General features: G+C 38.4%; 1 protein-coding gene across 2 annotated transcripts in view; it reads left to right on the top strand.

Annotated features, from left to right (window-relative positions):
- LOC126412342 (rho GTPase-activating protein 10) overlaps window positions 1–22,941 on the top strand; it is a 571,369-nt gene that overhangs the window by 492,387 nt on the left and 56,041 nt on the right. Inside the window, exons 9-11 of one of the 2 annotated variants that reach the window (XM_050081890.1) lie at window positions 717–814; window positions 5,191–5,285; window positions 15,413–15,494. In XM_050081890.1, coding sequence (XP_049937847.1) covers window positions 717–814; window positions 5,191–5,285; window positions 15,413–15,494 — 275 coding nt within the window. Of the gene's footprint in view, window positions 1–716; window positions 815–5,190; window positions 5,286–15,412; window positions 15,519–22,941 lie in introns of both variants that reach the window. The other variant, XM_050081891.1, reaches the window with a different exon arrangement.

Raw genomic sequence — 22,941 nt, 5'->3', positions numbered from 1 at the left:
TATTCTTATGTAGGGCTTGTCTGAAAGTAACGTGTGTGGTGCCTTGTCAGAAAGTTGCACATGCACGACAGAGTTGTTTTCAAGCAGATGACAGTAGCATGTCCAGAGTTCTCTATGGCAAACTGAACTGTGGCATTTGCACATGTGCTGGTCACCAGCACTGCCATCAGGCGTCATTGTGACCAGGACCCAAACCAAAACTGATAGCTAGATGGACCTCCACTTTGTTGCAAAGTAGTAAAAATTCTTGTTTTTTTTTTCTTTATTTATGTAATTTCTGCATGTGCTTGGTTCCAAGCTGTATTCTGTTGTAATCCTCAATCCCCTTTGGGCATGCTACCATCGTCCATCTGGTAACAACTTGGGTCATGTGTGCACGTCTTTCAGGTGAGGCCTCCATGAAAAGACCATCAAAATGTGAACACTGGCAATTGCTATTTGCCAGCAGTAACCATCTGATGAACAGTTACCTCAAAGAAATATTGTGAGATTTACTCTGAGTGGTCCAATAGTGGACCCAAGAACCATAAATAAATGAATTTACCAGGAAAGCTGGAAGGCTCAGAAAATTGCTTTTGATTGCACCAGCTGATAACATTGGCTTTTATAGGGAATGTAATTTTTATGAACTACAGTATGTGTGGGTGTTTTTTAGTTTATCAACTAAAAGTGAATATTTCCTATTTATGACTACTGAGCTGTTCTTTTGTTGTTAGAGGCTTTTGGCACAACATGGACAAAGCAGTATTGCACTTACCAAAAGGACACCAAAGAATTCACCATGGTACCATACAACCACTTGACAGGGAAGCAGGTAAAATTTCCCGTGTTTTGCTTTCTTTTTTCTCTCACATAAGAATTGTCAAATGTTCATGATACAGGATATTCAGTTCCCTAACCAAGTGTTAATAAGTTGCTATTTTTTTTATGTACATGTGTGTAATAACTATATTTACAATAAAATGGAGAAGAGCTGACATACACAATTTTTTTTTTAAAAAAAAGCTATGGCTCCAACTTTGTGTGCCTTCTCCTTTTCTTCCCTCATGCAGCATGCAGGCTCAACACTGCATGGATAACTGAAAACAAGTATAATCCAAAATACACATGTTTTTACTAGAAATTACTATTATTGTATGTAAAAAAAACATGCTACTTCTTCCACTTGAAAGCCCTGTGCTTCACTTATATATTACATGCCAAAAATTGGTAACTTGTTTATAAAATTATACTTGAAAACACACTATATTTTATACCACTTGCTTTCAGTTCACTACTGGGTAACAATTGTTCAGTTTTTTATGTTTCCCTCTTTCTTTAAAATCTGGAGCTTATGGGTTTCTACCTCACTCCACCCCACCACCGCCGCCACTCCGCAAATATGCTTTTAGTACTATGCTTGACAACAATTTTTGGTTATAGTTGAATCAAACTGTTGCATTCTAGAAGCTACTATCTCTCAGACAATGTTAAATATTGTACAACTCCAACTGCGTTTTGTCCTGTCCTGCCATACATTTCCATGAAGGCCTTGTAAATTGGAATTGTTTGTCTCTTGTAGATGGCTATGTTACAAAGAAACGGATGTAAGTGTTCTCTGCTACGACTGCATTAGGTCTGTCCATATAGAAAGCAACAGAAGACCACTAAAAGAAAAGTCTCTTTTAAAACAAGAAACTGGAAAAAAAGCTGCAGAAAAGTTATAAATATGGAAGAATAGTCTTTTTCATCAAGAGCATGTCACAGTTATTTAGCAACATGAAAATAGTATACCTTTGAATGACCAACTTGGGCAACATATGCTGGTTGATCAGGAGAAAGCAAGAACCATTTTATTAGTAATTCTTAGTTCGTTCTGGTTCCCGTATAGAACAGAAAATGCACTGAGAGTTCATGAAACAGTCATTGGAAACCTCCTGTCAATTCTTGATGATAGAATTGCTGTCCCGGGATCCTGGGTTTGATTCTCGGCTGAGTTGGAGATTTTCTGTGCTCGGGGACTGTTATCATCATCATCATCATCATTTGGGACAGTGGCTAGACTGGACTGCAAAAAAAGAAAAAACAATGGACTGTATAAAAATTGGGAACTTGAGCATGGACAGTCTTAATGCCAATTTGAAATGCTGTGAACTGTTAAGACTGGTATAAACTATGCTGTATTCGAAGGCAGCTTATTGATGAATGTGGTAGGGTTAAAAAACTATTTCAGGAATTTATTTGCCTTATCATTTTGATTATGGCAGTCCCAATATCATCAGCATCCTTTGAGAGCTCATTCAGCACTTCGTGATGACTTGAAATGACATATTAAAGACCCATTCATTTACTACTCTTTCAGGTTCATCAAGACAGGATTGGGAAATTGATTTCACAGATGTAGTGAAAGAAATTGTTCCACAGACTGTGGAAAGACATTTGAGCATTTTATGTAAAACCTTGGAGCCTAAAAAGAAACCAAATAAATGCCTTCTTCTTTTTGAAAGAAATTGTGATTTTCTTTTTCCATTAAGATGCAGTGCACAGTGTTTCTAAGACAGTATATAATAGCAATGATAGATTTATCAATGGCTGATTGCTATCGCAGTTTACACTAAATCTTTACCACTGATCATAAGTAATCTCGGAGAAAAATATAACTGATGTCTTCCCTGCTCCATGATATCTTTTTCAAAATTAAAAGAATAAAATTGTTTCCAAAAAGCATGGAGACATATTTACAAATTGTTTCTCTTTGTACAACAAGAAAATGTTGACTGCCTTACACCTTCCTATACTGTAGATATATGTATTAGCATAACAGTTGTGTTGAAAGATATATGTCTAATCCATATTAGATCAAATCAGTGAGTAGACATGCTTCCCCACACTCTCTCCACCCCACCACCTTCCAACACTCATTGAAAAGGTTTGTTCCATAAAGTTATGGGCGTGCAGCCGCATAAATTCAGCTGCTTCTTCTAATATTTTTGCTGAATACTGTCCAACCATCTTCAGAGTGTGCTGAGGTGACTAACGCTCCAGTATTTGCTCCACCCTTTTAAACCCGAGGACTGAACCACTGCATAAGCGGCCAACACACAAATGCTCCCCCCCCCCCCCCCCCCCACACACACACACACACTAAAAAACACTTTCTTTGTGGGTATAGGACTTCAGATAATTCTGTACAAACACAGAAAAATTTTCTGAATTGCTGTTATATTGTCTGGTTGTATCCTTTCACTGAGTGTCTAAGACACCACATGATGAATTTGAAACTTTCATGTTCATAGCGAAAGAAATTTTTTCAATACCGTCGCCATCAGATCCCCACAGATCCCGTAAGCTATGTTACTTTCGTTAACACCCGCTAAGATGAAGAGACCTATTAAGGCCTTCAGTTTAAGAACATCGGTATACAAATTTGTATGCAGAATTATAATGAACAAATTGTCGCCATCTGTTAAGCAATTTCAGCATTCCGAAGACTTGCTCGCTGCTTCCACCATATCAGTAGCTCCAGGTAACTTTCAAGTAATAATATGGTATAACTTTATTCCATTTTGTCCCTTGATCCATCCAATATAGTAATGGCCATTTTCCTCGCCATCTGCAGTGTTGTCTTCCTGTAATTTTAAATCTTACAACTGGACTTCAACTTCGTCATGATAAATGTGCACACTTTGTCTTCAAAATTATCTTCAACTTCATTATTATGCCCCTCAAATATCTTTTCCTTTACTTCAAATTGTTTTGGGTTGAGGAGATTGTACGCCTTACTATAGATTGTAAAAATCAAGTATATGCTCCTAAAATAATAAAACTTGCGAAATAGTGGAATCAGCCACAGTGTATCAATTTTATATTCTATATTCAGACGATAAGAATAAACACTCTGAAGATTCCAAAAGAAAATAATGCCTTTTACATTCTAAAGTAGCTTTATGCTACTTACAAAGCTATGTTGACAACAGTATAGGTGTACCATTGAAATAAAACTTGTGTAGATGCAGTGTATTGAATGAAGCAATTGGCTCATATGTCAACAACAGAAAAGTCACTCCGATAATGAAGCACGTAGCTATGAAAGACATTTGGAAAAGTGAAGCTACTAACGAAAAGGCATAACTGCTGTCAATTGTTGACAAATAATTGACAGAAAATTCCAATGTGTTTCAATTTGTTCAGCCATGGTGAAAAGAAAGGTAATATTGGATTGTAAAGTAGTAATTTAAAACATCAATATGATGTCAAAATTTGGACTGAAGTCATGGTTGGCACTCATACTGTACTGCTACTTGATGGCAGACAGTTTGTATAGGGGATTTTGCACCATATTGACATTTACGTGTTGTCGCACATCAGTCACTTATCTTGCATTGTTGGTGTGAGGCAAATTTTAATTAAGTTTTTTCTCATGCCTCTTTACATTCTGTTGATTCATATTCCAGAACCATCAAGAATTTTCTGTGTAATGCTGTCAGGATAGAGGGAGAGTGCAGCGAATTCAGATAGGTGGAAAAAGGATACTGAAGTGAAGTGCACAGTAAGTGCTGGAATAAGATAATGAATGAAATGCTCTTAAATGAAAATAGTAAATACCAGAAAGCATGGTTTAGTAAAGGAAATAATTTTTGGTATTGTACATATTGTTGCTAGCATGAGAATGAGTCAATGATAAAGTCATTTTTCTAAAAACAGACAAAATTGAGCTGTAATAGCTGCTGCAGAGCAAATTAAACTCAGATGACTGTTTCTGTCTCACTTTGAAAACGTTTAAACAGTTAACAGCTGAAACATTGGCCAAGGAAATAATGGTGACAAGGCTGTGGTCTTGAAGCTAATCATACATGCAGTCTACTCGAAAAACTCGAATAATTGGTTACTTTAACAATATCTTCATGCCGTGGATGGGTACGTTTGGAGGACTGCATGCATTTTCAAAGAGCTGCCTGTGTCTATCTACTTAATATTTCTTCCCTTTTTAAAACTGCTAATTTCTTAAACTAATTTCACTGCAACACATACAAGTAATACATGTTTTTAATTTCATCAGAATACAGTATTTCTGTACCTGCAAAGTACTGCATGCTAATATCACTTTCTTTTTTTTAGAAAATTCATAATGACAGTATGTTTACAGCTGTTGTTTTCCAGTCACAACTTGTGCTGTCAATTTCCATAACTTAAATACTCGTATCTTTACAGGCCCCAGGAGAAACTATAAAGCTTGCATCTTGTGTGAGGAGGATGTCTGAATCCATAGAAAAGCGCTTCTGTTTTGACATTACACCAGAAGACAGGTAAGGTAGCAGTAAGTTGTTATGCGTCAGTTTCTGCCACACTAAAAATAGTTCTTCTTTTCTTCCTCTTTCTCTTCTTCCTCCTCCTCCTGGAATGTTTCTGCTTATGAAGGTTATTTACAGAGCCTCTTCCAAACATCTCTCTGTCTCCCACAGTCTATCCTTTTGCATCTCCTCTATTGCAGTCCTCTTCAGTTCACATCATCCTTCACCTGGTCTCTCCATCTTATTTGTTATCTTCCACTTGGTATTTGTCTGGACTCTGTCCATTCTAGGGCTCTTCTCGGAAATCTTTTTGGTCCCACTCTTTTCATGTGGCCAAAGCGTTTAAGCCTAGTACTTTTTATAGTTTCTTTTAGGTGCTTGATCTGCACGGTGTTTCGTAGTATTTTACCGATGATCCCTCGTAGAAAGTGCATCTCTGTTGCTTGTATTCTGCATGGATATTTCTTTGCCAAAGTCCAATAGTTTGATCTATAGGTACAAATCTGAAGATAATATGGCATTGCTTGGGCAGGTATTTTCCAATTTATAACTATGTTTGATACATAACAGAAAATTGTTTGAAACTTTATTATTATCTCCAAAATTTCATCATTGATGTTTCCTTTCTTGGGTAATTTACTTTCTGGATGATTGAAAATATCTCCTCCTTTAATAATTTTCCCTCAGCAAGTTACATCCCTATTTTTTTCATTTTACCTGCTGATTTTCATTACTTCACTTATCGCTAAGCTTCTTCCTATGCCTGCTTCACCAATTAACCTCTGCGAGATGTTTAGTTGTTCTTTCAGTTTCTGCCCATTTTCTTCCCAAGTCATCTGCATATGCTAGATTTCCATATCACCTGTCGTTGACCCTTGGCGAATTTTCCTTATGGTGTTGTCTACGACTATATTAAAAAGCACTGGTGAGAGTACACTTCCTTGCCCTGTCAGTTACATACCATTCTAATTTTTTGCTGTCTATTATGACACAGTTGAGGTATTTTTTGCAGTAAATTATAGTAGTTATTAATAAACTTACGTGTAGTATCATATGCTCAAGTGTCTTCATAAATGGATTTCAGAGACAATTTTTCTTTATTTTGTTTTACCGCAAAGAAAATTAATAAGGTGTTGTGATTGAAGTACCATGTTTTCTTGTCAACAAGGTTGTTTGCGTATCCTTCACTTTATGACAACTTGGACTCGGCTGGGGACACTTCCAGTGTGGTGTTTGGATGACAGTGGAGGAATGACAGCACATTACTCCTCAAAAACTGAAATCAGAGGAGGTAGTGATGTTGGATGCTGGGATCTGGGACAAAGTCAACATTCTAACTTATTCCAAAATTGTTCTGTCAGGTTCTGGTTGGGACTCTGGGCCGACCATTCCATTTCATCTATGTTACTGTCCACGAATCATTGCATGGCAGATCCTGCTTTATGACTGGCCCTTTTTCATGCTGACACAATCAGTCATCATCTCCAAACTGTACCTCTGCTGTGCGCAGTACACAAAGCTGTAAAATGCATTCGTATCCTGCCACATTATTCAATTAAGTGCAGTAATGGGACCACACCCAGCCACAAAAACAAATATCCTTGTAGTGCAACACCACCTCCTCTGTACTTTACTGTTCACACTACACGTGATGGCAGATATTGTTCTCCAGGCATTCACCAAACCCAAACCCATCATCAGACTGCCACTGAGCATAGCATGATTCGTCACTCCAAATAACTCATTTTCAGTTGTTCACTGTCCAGTGTCATTGCTCTTTACATCACCTCAAGCATTGCTTAGCAACGGCTACAGGAATGTGTGAATAACAAGGAGCTGCTCGACCATTGAATCTCACTCTTTTCAACTCACTATGCACATTGATTGTGCTGCTGAATTGAATTACAATTCGATTGTGATTCCTTCTGTTGATTTCATGTGCAGTGCTCTAGATTTCCTGTTCGTCAATACATTAGTCCTGGCGAATCTCAGTTTTAACTGTGGTTGTTTCTTCACATTTCCACTGCATAATCACATGAACAACATTTGACTTGTGTGGCATTAGAAGAATACAAGTGTCCCTGGTGGGTTTGTTACTCATGTGATATCCTTTGCCAAGTTCCCTTGTTCAACCCATTCTGCTGTCACTGCTACCCTCCTGACAACACTGTCTTTCATACTGGTGGGACCACCTCTTGTGTCATGCAGTGATCAGTTCCTCATTATGTAGGCATATCTGGGTACTTTTGACCAGAAAGTGTATGTGATAGAAATATGTATCCTAATGATGAAGAAGCTGTTCTTGAATCAGTCTCAAACTATAATGTTACATCTTAACTGTTCTGCACAGAACAAGAAAGGGAACACCTCACTGTGAGACCTATATTCAACTCATCCTGCTCTGAACTGGAAAGGAAAAACTCGCCTAAAATCTATATTCGGCTCAGGAACTGCAAGAGATTTGCTCCCAGCATACACATGAAATACACTACTGGCCATTAAAATTGCTGCACCAAGAAGAAATGCAGATGATAAACAGGTATTCATTGGACAAATATATTATACTAGAACTGACATGTGATTACACATTTCACGCAGTTTGGGCGCATAGATACTGAGAAATCAGTACCCAGAACAATCACCTCTGGCCGTAATAATGGCCTTGATACGCCTGGGCATTGAGTCAAACAGAGCTTGGATGATGTTACAGGTACAGCTGCCCATGCAGCTTCTACATGATACCACAGTTCATCAAGAGCAGTGACTGGCGCTTGTGACGAGCCAGTTGCTCAGCCACCATTGACCAGACGTTTTCAGTTGGTGAGAGATCTGGAGAATGTGCTGGCCAGGGCAGCAATCGAACATTTTCTGTATCCAGAAAGGCACGTACAGGACCTGCAACATGCGGTCGTGCATTATCCTGCTGAAATGTAGGGTTTCGCAGGGATCGAATGAAGGGTAGAGCCACAGATTGTAACACATCCGAAATATAACGTCCACTGATCAAAGTGCCGTAAATGCAAACAAGAGGTGACCGCGATGTGTAACCAATGGCACCCCATACCATCACACTGGGTTATTCGCCGGTATGGCGATGACGAATACACGCTGCCAATGTATGTCTACTGCGATGTCGCCAAACACGGATGTGACCATCATGATGCTGTAACCAGAACCTGGCTTCATCTGAAAAAATGATGTTTAGCCATTCGTGCACCCATGTTCATCGTTGAGTCAAGGGTAACTGCAGCCATGGTCTCCGAGCTGATAGTCCATGCCGCTGCAAACGTCGTCGAACTGTTCGTTCAGATGGTTGTTGTCTTGCGCAAATGTCCCCATCTGTTGACTCAGGGATTGAGACATGGTTGCACAATCTGTTACAGCCATGCGGATAAGATGCCTGTCATCTCGACTGCTAGTGATACGATTCCATATTCTGCTAACAGTCATTGGATCTCGACCAACGCGAGCAGCAATGTCTCAATACGATAAACCGCAATTGTGGTAGGCTACAATCCAACCTTTATCAAAGTTGGAAATATGATGGTACGCATTTCTCCTCCTTACATGAGGCATCACAACAACGTTACACCAATCAAAGCCGGTCACCTGCTGTTTGTGTATGAGAAATCGGTTGGAAACTTTCCTCATTTCAGCATGTTTTAGGCGTCGCCACCGGTGCCAACCTTGTGTGAATGCTCTGAAAAGCTAATAATTTGCATATCACAGCATCTTCTTCCTGTCTGTTAAATTTCGCGTCTGTAGCACGTCATCTTCATGGTGTAGCAATTTTAATGACAGTAGTGTATAAGCACATATGGATACCATGTTGACAGCGAAGCATGTAATGAAGAATTATTTAGGAATAAAGAGATTAGACTCACTGAACGGCAGAAGCATTGCGCCGTCGACAGATACACGAACAAAAGGTACAGAGCTTTGCTTTGCTAGCTTTCGGAATGTAATTCTATTCTCAAGCAGAAACACACACACCTGTTTTTGCATGCCCATGTCATACCAGGTCGCCGCCATGCTGTTCAGAAAGTTATGAACTAGCGTGATTGTTGCTTGGTGGGAATGGGATAGGAATGGACTAGGACATTGTGGAGGTTTGGTGGGTTCCAGAACACCATTTTGGGAGGGGTGGAAGTATCTTGGGTAGTATGTCCCTCATTTCGAGGCATGATGATAGATAATCAAAGCCCTGAAGAAGGACGCGGTTCAGTTGATACAGTACCGGGTGGTATTTGGTGACAAGGGGAGTGCTTCTTTGTGGTTGGTTCTTGCGATGGATGTGTGAGGATCAGGTGAGTGTGGGGATATGGCACGGGGTGAGGGAGTTCTCATCACTGCAGATGCTTCTGCCATGGGTGACCAGGCTGTATGGGATGGAGTTTTTGGTATGGAAGGGATGGCAGCTGTCAAAATTGCAGATACTGTTGGTGAAGGTGGGTTTGATATGTGCTGATGTGTGTGGATGGTGTCATCTGAGAGGGGGAGAATGACACCTAGGGTTTGGTTTGTGGAGGAGGACCAGGTGAAGTGGATGGGAGAGAAGGTGATGAGATTGTGGAGGAATGAGGGGAAGGTGTCCTGGCCTTGAGTCCAGATTATAAAGATGTCATCAGTAAACGTGAACCAGACCATGGGTTTGGGGTTTTGGGAGGCTAGGAATGTTTCCTGTAGGTGGCCCATGAATAGGTTGGCGTAGGAGGGTGCCATGTGGGTGCCCATTGCTGTGCCACGAATTTGTTTGTATACCTTCCCTTCAAAGGTGAAGTAATTATGGGTTAGGATGTAGTTAGTTAGATGTATGAAGAATGAAGTGGTGGGTTTGAAATCTGTAGAGCATTGGGAGAGATAGTGTTCAATCACAGGAAGGCCACGGGCATGTGGGGTGTTGGTGTATAAGGAGTTGGGACCCAGGAGGTAAGGGTGTGGGGATGTGGAGAGCCAGTCCAGGAAGTGGTTGGTATTTTTAATGTGGGGGGCTATTTTTTGGACAATTTTTATGAATTGTTTGTGTTGTGACTTCAACAACATGTTGCAGAAACCTGTTTAGAGAATTCAGTATACTGACTGCTGCAAGTCAGTATATTTGTTCCTAAATTAAATTTGTTTTAAATCATATATTCTGTGTCTAATTAGATGCCCTGTATACAAAATCAGTACTTGTAACAGAACAACCTATTCAGGGTGATTTTTTTTTTTTCCACTGTGTACAAATTCTAGGGACTGATCAGTAAGAGGATACGGAACAAAAAACGTCTAATGAACTTATGTCCAGAAATGTATGGTTCTCATGCTAGAGACCATTTATTCAATCATACATTGTTACAGAGACTGCGGTCTAAGACACGCTGTACCAGGTAGCCACAGTTACAGTATGTGTTGAAAATAGTTTCCATGTGCCTCAGCGCATGTGTGTATGTGCTGTAGCATGTTCTCTCATACATTCACATATGCCAGGTTGCATACATGATATACGATACTTTTGAGATGGCCTCTTAACCAGAAATTGCATGGGTTGAGATATGATGAACAAGCAGCCCATGCAACTGGACACCCTCAACCGGTCCATCGACGAGGGAGGACACTATTGAGATGTGTCTCGATGTGAATGGTGAAGTGGACTGGAGCACCATCATGTAGCAGCCACATAACCCTTCGAATAATCAGTGACAGTTCTTCCAGTAGGGGAGGCAAAGTCACCCATGAGAAACACTGGTAGTTCCGGCCTGTTAGACAATGTGGAAGGAAGACTGGTCCCAAAATATGGTTGCCAATTATCCCGGTCCACACATTCCGTATGCACCAATGCTGATTATTCGCTGCCACCATATCATGGGCATTCTGCATGGTATCCCACAGATAACTGTTACGATAGTTGAAGATACCCTTCACATAGAGGTTACCTCGCCTGTGAATTGGATGGTCGACTCACATCCTGGAATCGTAGTTGCCTGATGAAGAAACCAGTGGCAAAACTACTCCTGATGTGGGAAGTATGTTGCTAGTACACCCTGCACAGGCTGTAAGTGACAAGGGTAGTAACAATTGTCATGGAGAATGTTCCACATGGTTGTCTGGTTTACCCTGTACTGGTGTCTCAGCTGCTTGGTCGTGATATTTCTTTTATTGAATGATGCCACCTTGCTTTCAGCTGTTAGAATTTAATTTCATGACTGCAATTTTGGCATTAAGCCATTTTCAAGCATAACATTTTGACATATAGCTTTACATTAAGCAAGCTAACATTGTAATTACATTATCAAATGAAAATGAGCGTATGGCATCGTTGGCCAGGAGGCCCCATTTGGGGAAGTTCGACTGCCAAGTGCAAGTTTTATTTCATTTGACGCCACATTGGGTGACTTGCGTGCCGGTGATAGGGACGAAATGATGATGAGTACAACACAAGAACCAGTCCACGAGTGGAGAAATTCTCCAACCTGGCCAGGAATCGAATCCAGGCCCGCTTGGGTGGGAGGCGAGCACATTACCGCCCAGTTAAGCAGGCGGAAATCTTATGCTTGAAAAGGGCTTAATGCCAAAATTGCAATCATAAAATAAAGTTCTAACAGCTGAAAAGAAGATGACATCATTTAAAAAGTAATTATACTCCATTGGCAGATTGCTTATCAGCACTTATTTATTTATGTGTTGTTAAAAATATCAGTTTTGTGACTGATACGTACACTGCTGCCCATTAACCTTTTGCACTCTGTAATGCAGAAACAGGTCACCTCCATGCGCTTGTATATAAATTGCTGCCACAGTTGCACAAGTCTCTTTGCGGAAACACTATGGCCACTGGCCAACAAGTAGGGTATACACTAACACAAAAAGTGCACTTCATTCCATTATATGTGCATCAGCATTACAGTACAAAACTTTTTACTGTGTGATAGTTCTTTGAACTCTTCATGGGGGACTGTTACCATCATTACCTCACTTGAGTTGTTTACAAATGAATCACTGTCATAAAAATGATTGTCACTACCATCATTCAGGTCACACTCATTTTAACATAGACATTCCTCCAAAAGCAGTACATCTCTGCCTCAGAAACAATTGTGTGTAAAGAACTGCCCATTGTAAACAATGTAGTATAGAGGATATATGACTAAATGTGTAGGTGATTTGGAAATATGTAGGATGTGAAATTTAGTGTAGAGAACTGCTACCTCTTGTTGCAACAATTGGTCTAACCTGTTGGAGCATGGAGTTAAACTGAGCTTGAATGACAGATTAGGGGGAATGCTACTCCATGCTGCTTCAGCTCTCTGCCTGAGTTCATCAGTCTTAATACACTGGTATCCAAAATTAAAGCAACAAACCACTATTTCTCTGTCCTGTGTCTAATTCATATAAACTGTCAACAGATGTCCATACGACTGTGTTCTGCACGGAAGATAGCTTTCTGGTCAACGAACAATGATACCAATCATGACATCAGGGCACCCATCAAATGGGGTAGTGTTTGCCAGAGAGTCCAAATCCACAAGTGCTGTCTACACAGTCACAGATGGTGCTGTATGACATAGTGAAGATGCCTACCAGACTCTCTGCAGTGGAGGGACACAAAAAGAATGGAAGCAGGACAGTAGCAAACTGATGTGGCATGATGGCTTAACATGAATCGTTCAGTTGTTTTTCGGATGTGGTGACAGTTCATAGAGACCAGAACTGTATCCCGAAGACCAGAGCGGGACTGATCATGTGTGACATCCGAAAGAGAGGAACATTATTTGGCTGTAAGGGGACGACGGTACTACCTTAGTATTGCACAGCATCTGGCATCTGACCTCGCAGCATCCACTGGACGTGTTGTACAGAGGCAAACAGTGTACCTCCCCTCTCTCCTCCTCAGCATGGCCTCCCAATGCTGCATGTAGCAGCTTTATCCTGTCCTCATCCACTTTCCTGCACACTCCCACCCAGATGTTGATCATGCAAGTCAAACCTATGAACTTCACTTTAATGACTGCTTCACAGCCTGTGCCATCTGGATTCTTCCTACCAACACCAGCTCTTTTGAACTGTACAGGTGGGAAATCGCCCTGCTACATGTCCTGTGTTCCCATAACCACACTGACCTTGACATTCTTTAGTCCCCCTCCCCCTCCCCTGCACCTGGAGATCACAGTGGTTGTGTGTGTGTGTGTGTGTGTGTGTGTGTGTGTGTGTGTGTGTGTGTGTGTGTGTGTGTGTGTGTGTGTGTGTGTGTGTTTGTCTTTTGTCTTTCTGATAAATGACTGTCTGAAAGCTGAATGTTTTTGTCATTGCCTTTAATTGTACCTGTCTGCAACTTGATCCTCCTCCTCCTACTCTTTCCATATTATTGTTCTCATAACCCTATGATACAAATCAGTTGTTCAAGTTCTGTAACGGACAGTGATTGACATGCACCATGCCCTTGATTTTCTGGATATGAGAATAACCCGTTTAAATCACATGTGTTCCTAGTCAAGGTCTCTTCAGTTGATTGCCAACCACTTTTGAAATTGGAGAACGATTTGTAATGCAGCATTAAACCTAGAACATCATCTCCATAAACTTGTTTCCAAATTCCAAATGTTTCCATATATGGTTTCTCAATGTGAGTGCAAAATTCCAATTTTGTTGTTGCTCAGGACTTTGGGTCAGCCATTTTAGAAATCATGATGAAATTTGCACCACCCTTCACTCAAATAACAATAACTTGGAAAAAAAACCAATATCAACAATGTGATAGCTCAGAGGATTGTGGTAGATACTTGATGCTACCATTGTGCCACTTGGATTTTTGGTTATGTAAATTTTTTAAAGAGTTATTGTGTGAAACAGATCTCACATTTAAGACTTCCACGAATTTTTATCAACAACTCTGTTGGTCATCACAATGTCAGTGAGTTTGTCAATGTTGTTAAAATGTTGCATTCTTTCAGAGAATGCTCCAGTTTGATGGTGTGTATCAATCAGTCTGCAAAAAATGTTTTTAAGATTTATGCCTCATACTGCACTAAAGCTTTTTATGTCCCAACTTCAAATTTGTTGCAGTGAGCAAGCTCTATCTGAAATCTAATAAGCCTGATGACACCATACACAGATTGATAGGATGGACTGAATCAACTAAAAGAAAACTTATGATTGCTAATTACTTCAGTAGCTAATTTCATACTGAATAATCTTTTCATCAGAGAGCTGATGTTCCTAGCCAACATTTGTGGGGAGGATTACATTTGTCACTTAAAACAACACAGCCATAATGTTATTGTATACAATGCACATCACAGATTTAATAGATAAAGAGGCTAAGAAATCAATAGTAAATGTTAACTACAGAACTACCAAGGAGTAAGTAGATCCAAGTACTGGATGTGCTCATCTTACACAGCTTCCAGAATCATACAGTAGTGGTGACTTTCACATGCATTTTGATAGTCGTTTAAGTAATATAGTATTGCACTAGTTGACAAACTGCCTATTGGCTTCTGTCTCGGGTTCTTTGGCCGATGTTCATCTGATGATTTTACTGACGTTTCGCCAGCATGAGTGACTGGCATTGTCAAAGCTTCACCCTCCATTGCCGGTGGTGAACAGTTGATGTCTGTTGGTCAGTTGTTGCACTATAGATGATTTGAACAAAGAAAAGTTAGGCTAGCTAGTACCAAAGCAAATATGATTACATGCCAGGTATCATGTCCTCATTTATAACCATGAAAATGTCCACCGTCACAGGGCAAAACATTCACCTACTGTGATGTAGAAAGTCGTAATGCCTTTTACAACAGTGAATTAATCTGGAGCGAGGCCTATCAAGCACATGAAATAACCAGGCTGTTGAACAGGTGTTATTGTGATTATATTAAGTGCTTTTGATCATTCCCAATGATAGAACACTTTTGTTTGTATCAGAGGAAGCAATTTTGTATCTGTGAATTCCAGACAAGAAGTTCCTCTTATAGAGAATTTACTGAATCAATCTGTAGTGTTTATGTTTAGGAAACTCTTAAAGTTTTATTTATCCCAAAACCAATTACTTTTGTTAATTGGTGAGACATGGAAATGGTTGAAATAATTTATGTTATCATTGCAGCTCAGTTGTTTATGTAATTTTGTACAGATGTGAAATAGGTATTTATCATGCTTTGTTTCAGACCCGGTGTAGTATACACACTGCAGGCACTATCAGATGAGGACCGCAGATTGTGGATGGATGTCATGGATGGCAAGGAACCCGTAAGTCCCCAATCACTTGTTCCGGTATGTGCACTTATCTTTTAACACTTCATTTCAATACTAAACTGTATTACAGTACTTGTAAGTTTTGTTTCAATAATGAATTTAGCATGATAGCTGTTTCAGTATGAGAATGTATTTTTATAACTGCATGTTCACATATTTATAAATGTGTTAGTGACAAATGCATAAAAGTAACAGTTACTTTTAATAGTTTCACTCTATAAGCATTCTTCTTTATTTAGTTACTGATATACATATTTCAGTTGCTTCAGTTACAAGAGCTGTTCATTTAACTGACTTTTTAACTTTCTTGGTGCTGTTGGTATATTTCTATAACTTAGCTCTTATAGTTAGCTGTTTGGCTCAGGGTGATACTTCATGCTATGTTATATGTGTAGAAAATTGTTAGTATTGTATAGAGATTCATATGTGAAAATAACTTTCTTTTATTTGCTTCTTTAACATCTTGCATTCCATAATCTCATTACTGAAATACAATATATAATCTCTGAGAAAGTGGTCATATGTGCCAACCATTGAAGCAGTACACAGTCATTTATTTAAATTCATCATAAAATTATACTGTTTCATTGTGTTAAAGGCGCATCAGATGTTAAGATCAGATGGCTCTGAATCTGTTGTAATATGACGTCAGTGTCATGATAAGTTACTGGCTCTTTTGGGAAAGGAATAAATAGTTTTTGGGTAGTGTTACCTCATTGCTTTCAAGATGTTGTTTATGCTATATGTTTTACTTTGTGGTTTTCTCCATCCCTGCCTCCATCCTTCATTTTCAACAACACACACATCACTGGATGACAGTACAGAGGGACATGAGGTTGGACACTTCTGTTGTAGCTGTTAAAGTCAACATTTCATTTGAAACTCCTACTTCTTCTTAGTTGTCTCCTCGCATTAGGTGAACATGTCCCAGTTCTCACATTAAGGAAAAATGATTGCCAGTTCAGGGATTGACCACAAGGATTCTTTGTGTGACAATAAGATATGCTGATGGAGGTGACTCTGCTCTGTCCATAGATGTCATTCTGCTTGTAGACTGACAGAATTTAATGTGTGTCATTAAGGCTTACTGACAGATCAAAATAAATCTGCATTTCCAATATTTTGAACAAAATAGTATTTGTGAGACACAAAAGGAGGCATTTAAGAGGACTGTCACAATCATTTTATTGTTACCATAAAGGAGTTCCATGTTTCCATGCTATCATACATGCCTTTCACAAAAGAAAAATCTTCAATTTTATCATTATAGTGGTTCTTAAAAACAACAATTTAGTCTCATTTAGTGAGTTCATCCTCCATAATGGCTTCTATTAAAGCCAATTACAAGCAAATCTTTCTTGTGCGCGTATCGTCTTGTAGCACTATTTTTTGAATTGTTAGAGCTCATCTTGTGACTGATAGATGAACAGATGTCTGTTAAAAATTGCAATACAGCAATTCTTTTGGTATTACACAGTAAATAATCTTTCAACAAATTTATTTAAAAATAGTCATTTACGAAAGGACAATGAAAGCATTTACCTCAATACCAACAACCGGCTTTTCTTTGTAAATCCAAATCTTTTGTGTACAATATAATAATCAAATGTTTCAGATAATATACTCTTATCTTCAGTTAGTATGAATTCAAACAAGGTAAAAATAATGCTGCTGCTGTTCCTGACATTGATACTCCAGAATTAACAACATTGGACAGTAAGCATGTTGTGTCTTTTGTGTTATGTGAGCTTATTAAAGTAATCATGAACAAAAACAGAACCTTAATGCAGAATTAACTAAAAACATAGAAAGTGAACCAGCAAGACTATTTGGCCATTTCCAGATGAAACTACTGTGAACAGCATAAGTGTAATATGTAAAGTGGGAATTGACAATTGCACACTCTCTCGACTAAGGATGGCACACTATGGCTTCTTCTTGTCTTATTCATTTTATTGCATGTTATTGTGGATACTCTTGTCATGCAGATGACTTTTTAATTTAAAGAAAAGAAGTTGAAAGAAAAACGTGCCATTACTTCTGTACTACGTAGGAGACATTGTTGTAAATACCTGTAGTTACATCACATGGCTTTACATTAAAACCAACTTCCAGTGCGACACAGTACTACTGGGATACCAGAGCCAAGTAAGACATTGAATTCTCAAGATACAACCTGTCAAAAACCACAGGCCTCACACAGGAATGTGTGTAATTTTTTTGTAAACTATTATAGTCTGATTGTCCTGTGTTCTTTAACATTCAAAGTCAGGATTTAACAATCAATAAATAGAAAAGCCAATTTTGTAGCTTATTATTCACTAAATAATGATGACATTACAGTGCAGTAACATTAACAATAATCAAAAAAGAACTCCAGCTGCAACAGCACCCAATTAGAAATTACCAGATTAGAAATTTGTCAGAGCCAGTGGCACCAGTTGAAGACATCAAGTCTGTGATGATCAGAGCTGTTTTGCTTTCAGCCAACACCACCTGACATCAGCCCTAACCTGTGTCAAACCCATTTCTGTCAAATAAACTGCTCTTGCTACTGGAATTCGTTCCTCGTCATTGTTAAGATATCACAGTTGAGCATTGGCTCTCACTCCAAACATAGTAAAAATGATTAATAATGTGCCAAAGAGGCAAAGAATGTCAAAAACGAAGACTACAGATAAGCCTTACATTGTCTGTTGCTCATACTAAATTTAACAAGACATGTAAGTCCTGCAGGGTAGCATCCTTGGCATGACCTTTCACGTCTTTCTGCTAACAATAAAACATTTATAATAGTAAGATATTTCCAGCACCTTTTATTTCTGAATTATTTTACCTCTTTCTTCTCCTTCTGGTCATGCCATTCATTCCTTTCAGCTGCATTTTATGCTGGGGAGAGTAGAATGCCAAGTAGACAACAGATATTTGAATTCTCCTTCCAAAATGTGTAGTGTCCAGAAATTAAGCATTGATTTTGTTCAAATGATAATAATAATAATAATAATAATAATAATAATAATAATAATAATCCCCGTGGAGGCCCGGGAAAAGAATAGGCCTCCGGTATGTTCTGCCAGTCGTAAAAGGCGACGAAAAGAACAAACCACTAATAGGGCTAACCCCCCTTTTAGTGTGATTACTTGGTTCAGGACAGAACTAAAGAAGCCTCGGACAAGCGCCGTCATGGTCGGGGACGACGTTTGAACCCTATGCCCGCCCACAATGGTAATGACACTGCTAGCCAACTGGAAAATGATTTAAATCCAAATAGAGGTGTTTTGCAGGATATGCTTCCTGCAACCACCGTAGAAGGAAAACAGAGACAGAGGATGAGATGGTCAGATGAAGTTAATCGACACCTCATGTTCTGTTATTACCAAGCAACAAACCTAGGAACCAACACAACTGGGTACAGATCACAAGTATACACAACATTTATTGCCAGATACCCGGAATTAAAATTTTTAACAGAACAACGACTAGCTGATCAGATCCGTGTAATAATAAAAAATAACAGGATACCCCAGTCAGAATTAGAAAACATCAAACAACAAGTACAACAAATACTGGAACAAAATAATGTGCAATTAGAAGAAGAAGAAAATACAGTAATGGACTCAAACATCCCAGAGCAAACAAACAAAGAACAACACGCATCAATTAAACAATCAGAGGAAAACGAAATTGTAAGACAGTCACCAGCACAAGCACAAATAGAACATGAAGTGACACACATGTTATACATAGAAGAAAAATTTCAGTTGACATATATAGAATACAAAGACACAAATACAGACATTAGACCATTCTTGCATAGACCACCAAATAATCCACAAGTTGAAACAACAATAAAAACTATCAACACAATCATACACAACAAAATAAATGAATACACAACTATGGAAGAGTTACAACTACTGGTTTATGTAGGAGCACTGACTACACTAAATATACACACTAGGCAGAGATCAGAACCAACCAACACACAAGAAACCCACAAAACCAGCATGGCAACACGGGCTACAGATCAGAATAGAAAAACTGAGAAAAGACATCAGACAGCTAACACAATTTATAAGAAATTAAATATCAGACAAAAAACGAAAAAGGTTAGGTAAAATCTCACAACAAGAAGCAATAGAGCAATTAGATGAAAAGAAGCAGAAATTACAAGCATTGGTCAAACGACTTAGAAGATACAAAAAAAGTGAAAATAGAAGGAAACAAAACCAAACATTCAACACAAACCAAAAGAAATTTTACCAAACAATAGATAACACACACATAAAAATAGACAATCCACCAAACATAACAGACATGGAACACTTCTGGAGCAACGTATGGTCAAATCCGGTACAACATAACAGGCATGCACGGTGGATACAAGCAGAAACAGACTCATACAAGATGATACCACAAATGCCTGAAGTGATAATTTTACAACATGAAGTCACCCGAGCAATTAATTCTATGCACAATTGGAAAGCCCCTGGAAATGATAAAATAGCAAATTTCTGGCTAAAGAAGTTCACCTCAACACATTCACATCTAACTAAATTATTTAACAGTTACATTGCAGACCCATACATATTCCCTAATACACTTACACATGGAATAACTTATCTGAAACCTAAAGATCAAACAGACACAGCAAACCCAGCTAAATATCGCCCCATAACATGCCTACCAACAATCTACAAAATATTAACTTCAGTCATTAGACAGAAATTAATGACACATACAACACAGAACAAAATTATAAATGAAGAACAAAAAGGCTGCTGCAAAGGAGCACGAGGATGTAAAGAGCAACTGATAATAGATGCAGAGGTGACATATCAAGCTAAAGCTAAACAAAGGTCGCTACACTACGCATACATTGATTACCAAAAAGCTTTTGATAGTGTACCCCACTCATGGTTACTACAGATATTGGAAATATACAAAGTAGATCCTAAATTGATACAGTTTCTAAACATAGTAATGAAAAACTGGAAAACCACACTTAATATCCAAACAAATTTAGATAATATCACATCACAGCCAATACAGATTAAGCGTGGAATATACCAAGGAGACTCATTAAGTCCTTTCTGGTTCTGTCTTGCTCTGAACCCACTATCCAACATGCTAAATAATACAAATTATGGATATAATATTACTGGAACATACCCACACAAAATCACACATTTGCTATACGTGGATGATCTAAAACTACTGGCAGCAACCAATCAACAACTCAACCAATTACTAAAGATAACAGAAGTATTCAGCAATGATATAAATATGGCTTTTGGAACAGACAAATGTAAGAAAAATAGCATAGTCAGGGAAAACACACTAAACAAGAAGATTACATATTGAATAACCACAGTGACTCCATAGAAGCGATGGAAAAAACAGATGCCTATAAATACCTAGGATACAGACAAAAAATAGGAATAGATAATACAAATATTAAATAAGAACTAAAAGAAAAATATAGACAAAGACTAACAAAAATACTGAAAACAGAATTGACAGCAAGAAACAAGACAAAAGCTATAAATACTTATGCTATACCAATATTGACCTACTCATTTGGAGTAGTGAAATGGAGTAACACAGACCTAGAAGCACTAAATACACTTACACGTTCACAATGCCACAAATATAGAATACATCACATACATTCAGCAACAGAAAGATTCACATTAAGCAGAAAGGAAGGAGGAAGGGGATTCATCGACATAAAAAACCTACATTATGGACAGGTAGACAATTTAAGAAAATTCTTTCTAGAACGAGCAGAAACTAGCAAAATACACAAAGCAATCACTCATATAAATACATTGGCTACACCACTGCAATTTCATAACCACTTCTATAACCCTTTAGATCACATAACATCAACAGATACGAGGAAAGTAAATTGGAAGGGGAAGGCACTACATGGCAAGCACCCGTATCATCTAACACAGCCGCACATCGATCAAGACACATCCAACACATGGCTAAGAAAAGGCAATATATACAGTGAGACGGAAGGATTGATGATTGCAATACAGGATCAAACAATAAACACCAGATATTACAGCAAGCATATTATTAAGGATCCCAATACCACAACAGATAAATGCAGACTTTGCAAACAACAAATAGAAACAGTAGATCACATCACAAGCGGATGTACAATACTAGCAAATACAGAATACCCCAGAAGACATGACAATGTAGCAAAAATAATACATCAACAGCTTGCCATACAACATGAACTAACAAAACAACACGTTTCCACATACAAGTGTGCACCACAAAATGTACTGGAGAATGATGAATACAAATTATACTGGAACAGAACCATTATAACAGATAAAACAACACCACATAACAAACCTGACATCATACTCACCAATAAAAAGAAGAAATTAACACAACTAATCGAAATATCCATACTCAATACAACAAATATACAAAAGAAAACAGGGGAAAAAATTGAAAAATACATCCAACTGGCTGAGGAAGTCAAGGACATGTGGCATCAGCATAAAGTTGACATTATACCAATTATAATATCAACTACAGGAGTCATACCACACAATATCCACCAGTACATCAATGCAATACAGCTACATCCAAACTTATATATACAACTACAGAAATCTGTAATTATTGATACATGTTCATTTACCCGAAAGTTCCTAAATGCAATATAACATATACCGTACAGTTAAAAGGAAGTGACGCTTGATCAAGGTCCGTGTCACTTTCCATTTTTAACCAGACTTAACGTCTGAGAAAGTAAAGAAATAATAATAATAATAGTAATAATAATAATAATAATTAATAATAATAATAATAATAATAATTATTATTATTATTATTATTATTTTTAATGTAATATGTTTATTGCATGTTACATTCAACATAGCACCATTCACATCCTGATACAGCTCCCATCTGGTGGCTGTGGCTGTGGCATGAAAGACATTTTGGAACATTTGTGGTGTTATAGCTGCAGCAGCTTGTCTAATTTGGTGTCGGAGCTCCACTAGTGAGTTGGTATGGTGTCCCTTAATAAATCCCCAGAGGAAGAAGTCCATGGGTGTGAGGTCGGGATCAGATTAAGAGTCCTGTGTGCCCAGTCAATCTTCCAGGAAACACTTTATTCAAAGATATTCGCACATTAATGGCATGTTGGCCTGGTTCCTGTCGAGGTGGGAGTAAACATATGCATTCATTCATCCCGCACAAGCTGTGGTAAAAGAAACCTTGTAGCATATCAAGCTACTTTGTCCTGTTCATACAATTTTTGGTGAAGAAGAATGGGCCATAGTTTTTGTTAATGGATGCTACTATCCACACATTAACTTCTGTGTAATCTGTCTGGAATTCCAGGTGCTCCACTGGTGGTGTGTCATGTGCAGTTATGTTGGTTAACTCTTCCACAAGTGTGAAATGT

This window comes from Schistocerca serialis, chromosome 7, assembly GCF_023864345.2.
Source record: "Schistocerca serialis cubense isolate TAMUIC-IGC-003099 chromosome 7, iqSchSeri2.2, whole genome shotgun sequence".
NCBI classification, from domain to species: Eukaryota; Metazoa; Arthropoda; class Insecta; order Orthoptera; family Acrididae; genus Schistocerca; species Schistocerca serialis.
This window is presented reverse-complemented; position numbering and strand designations above follow the sequence as displayed.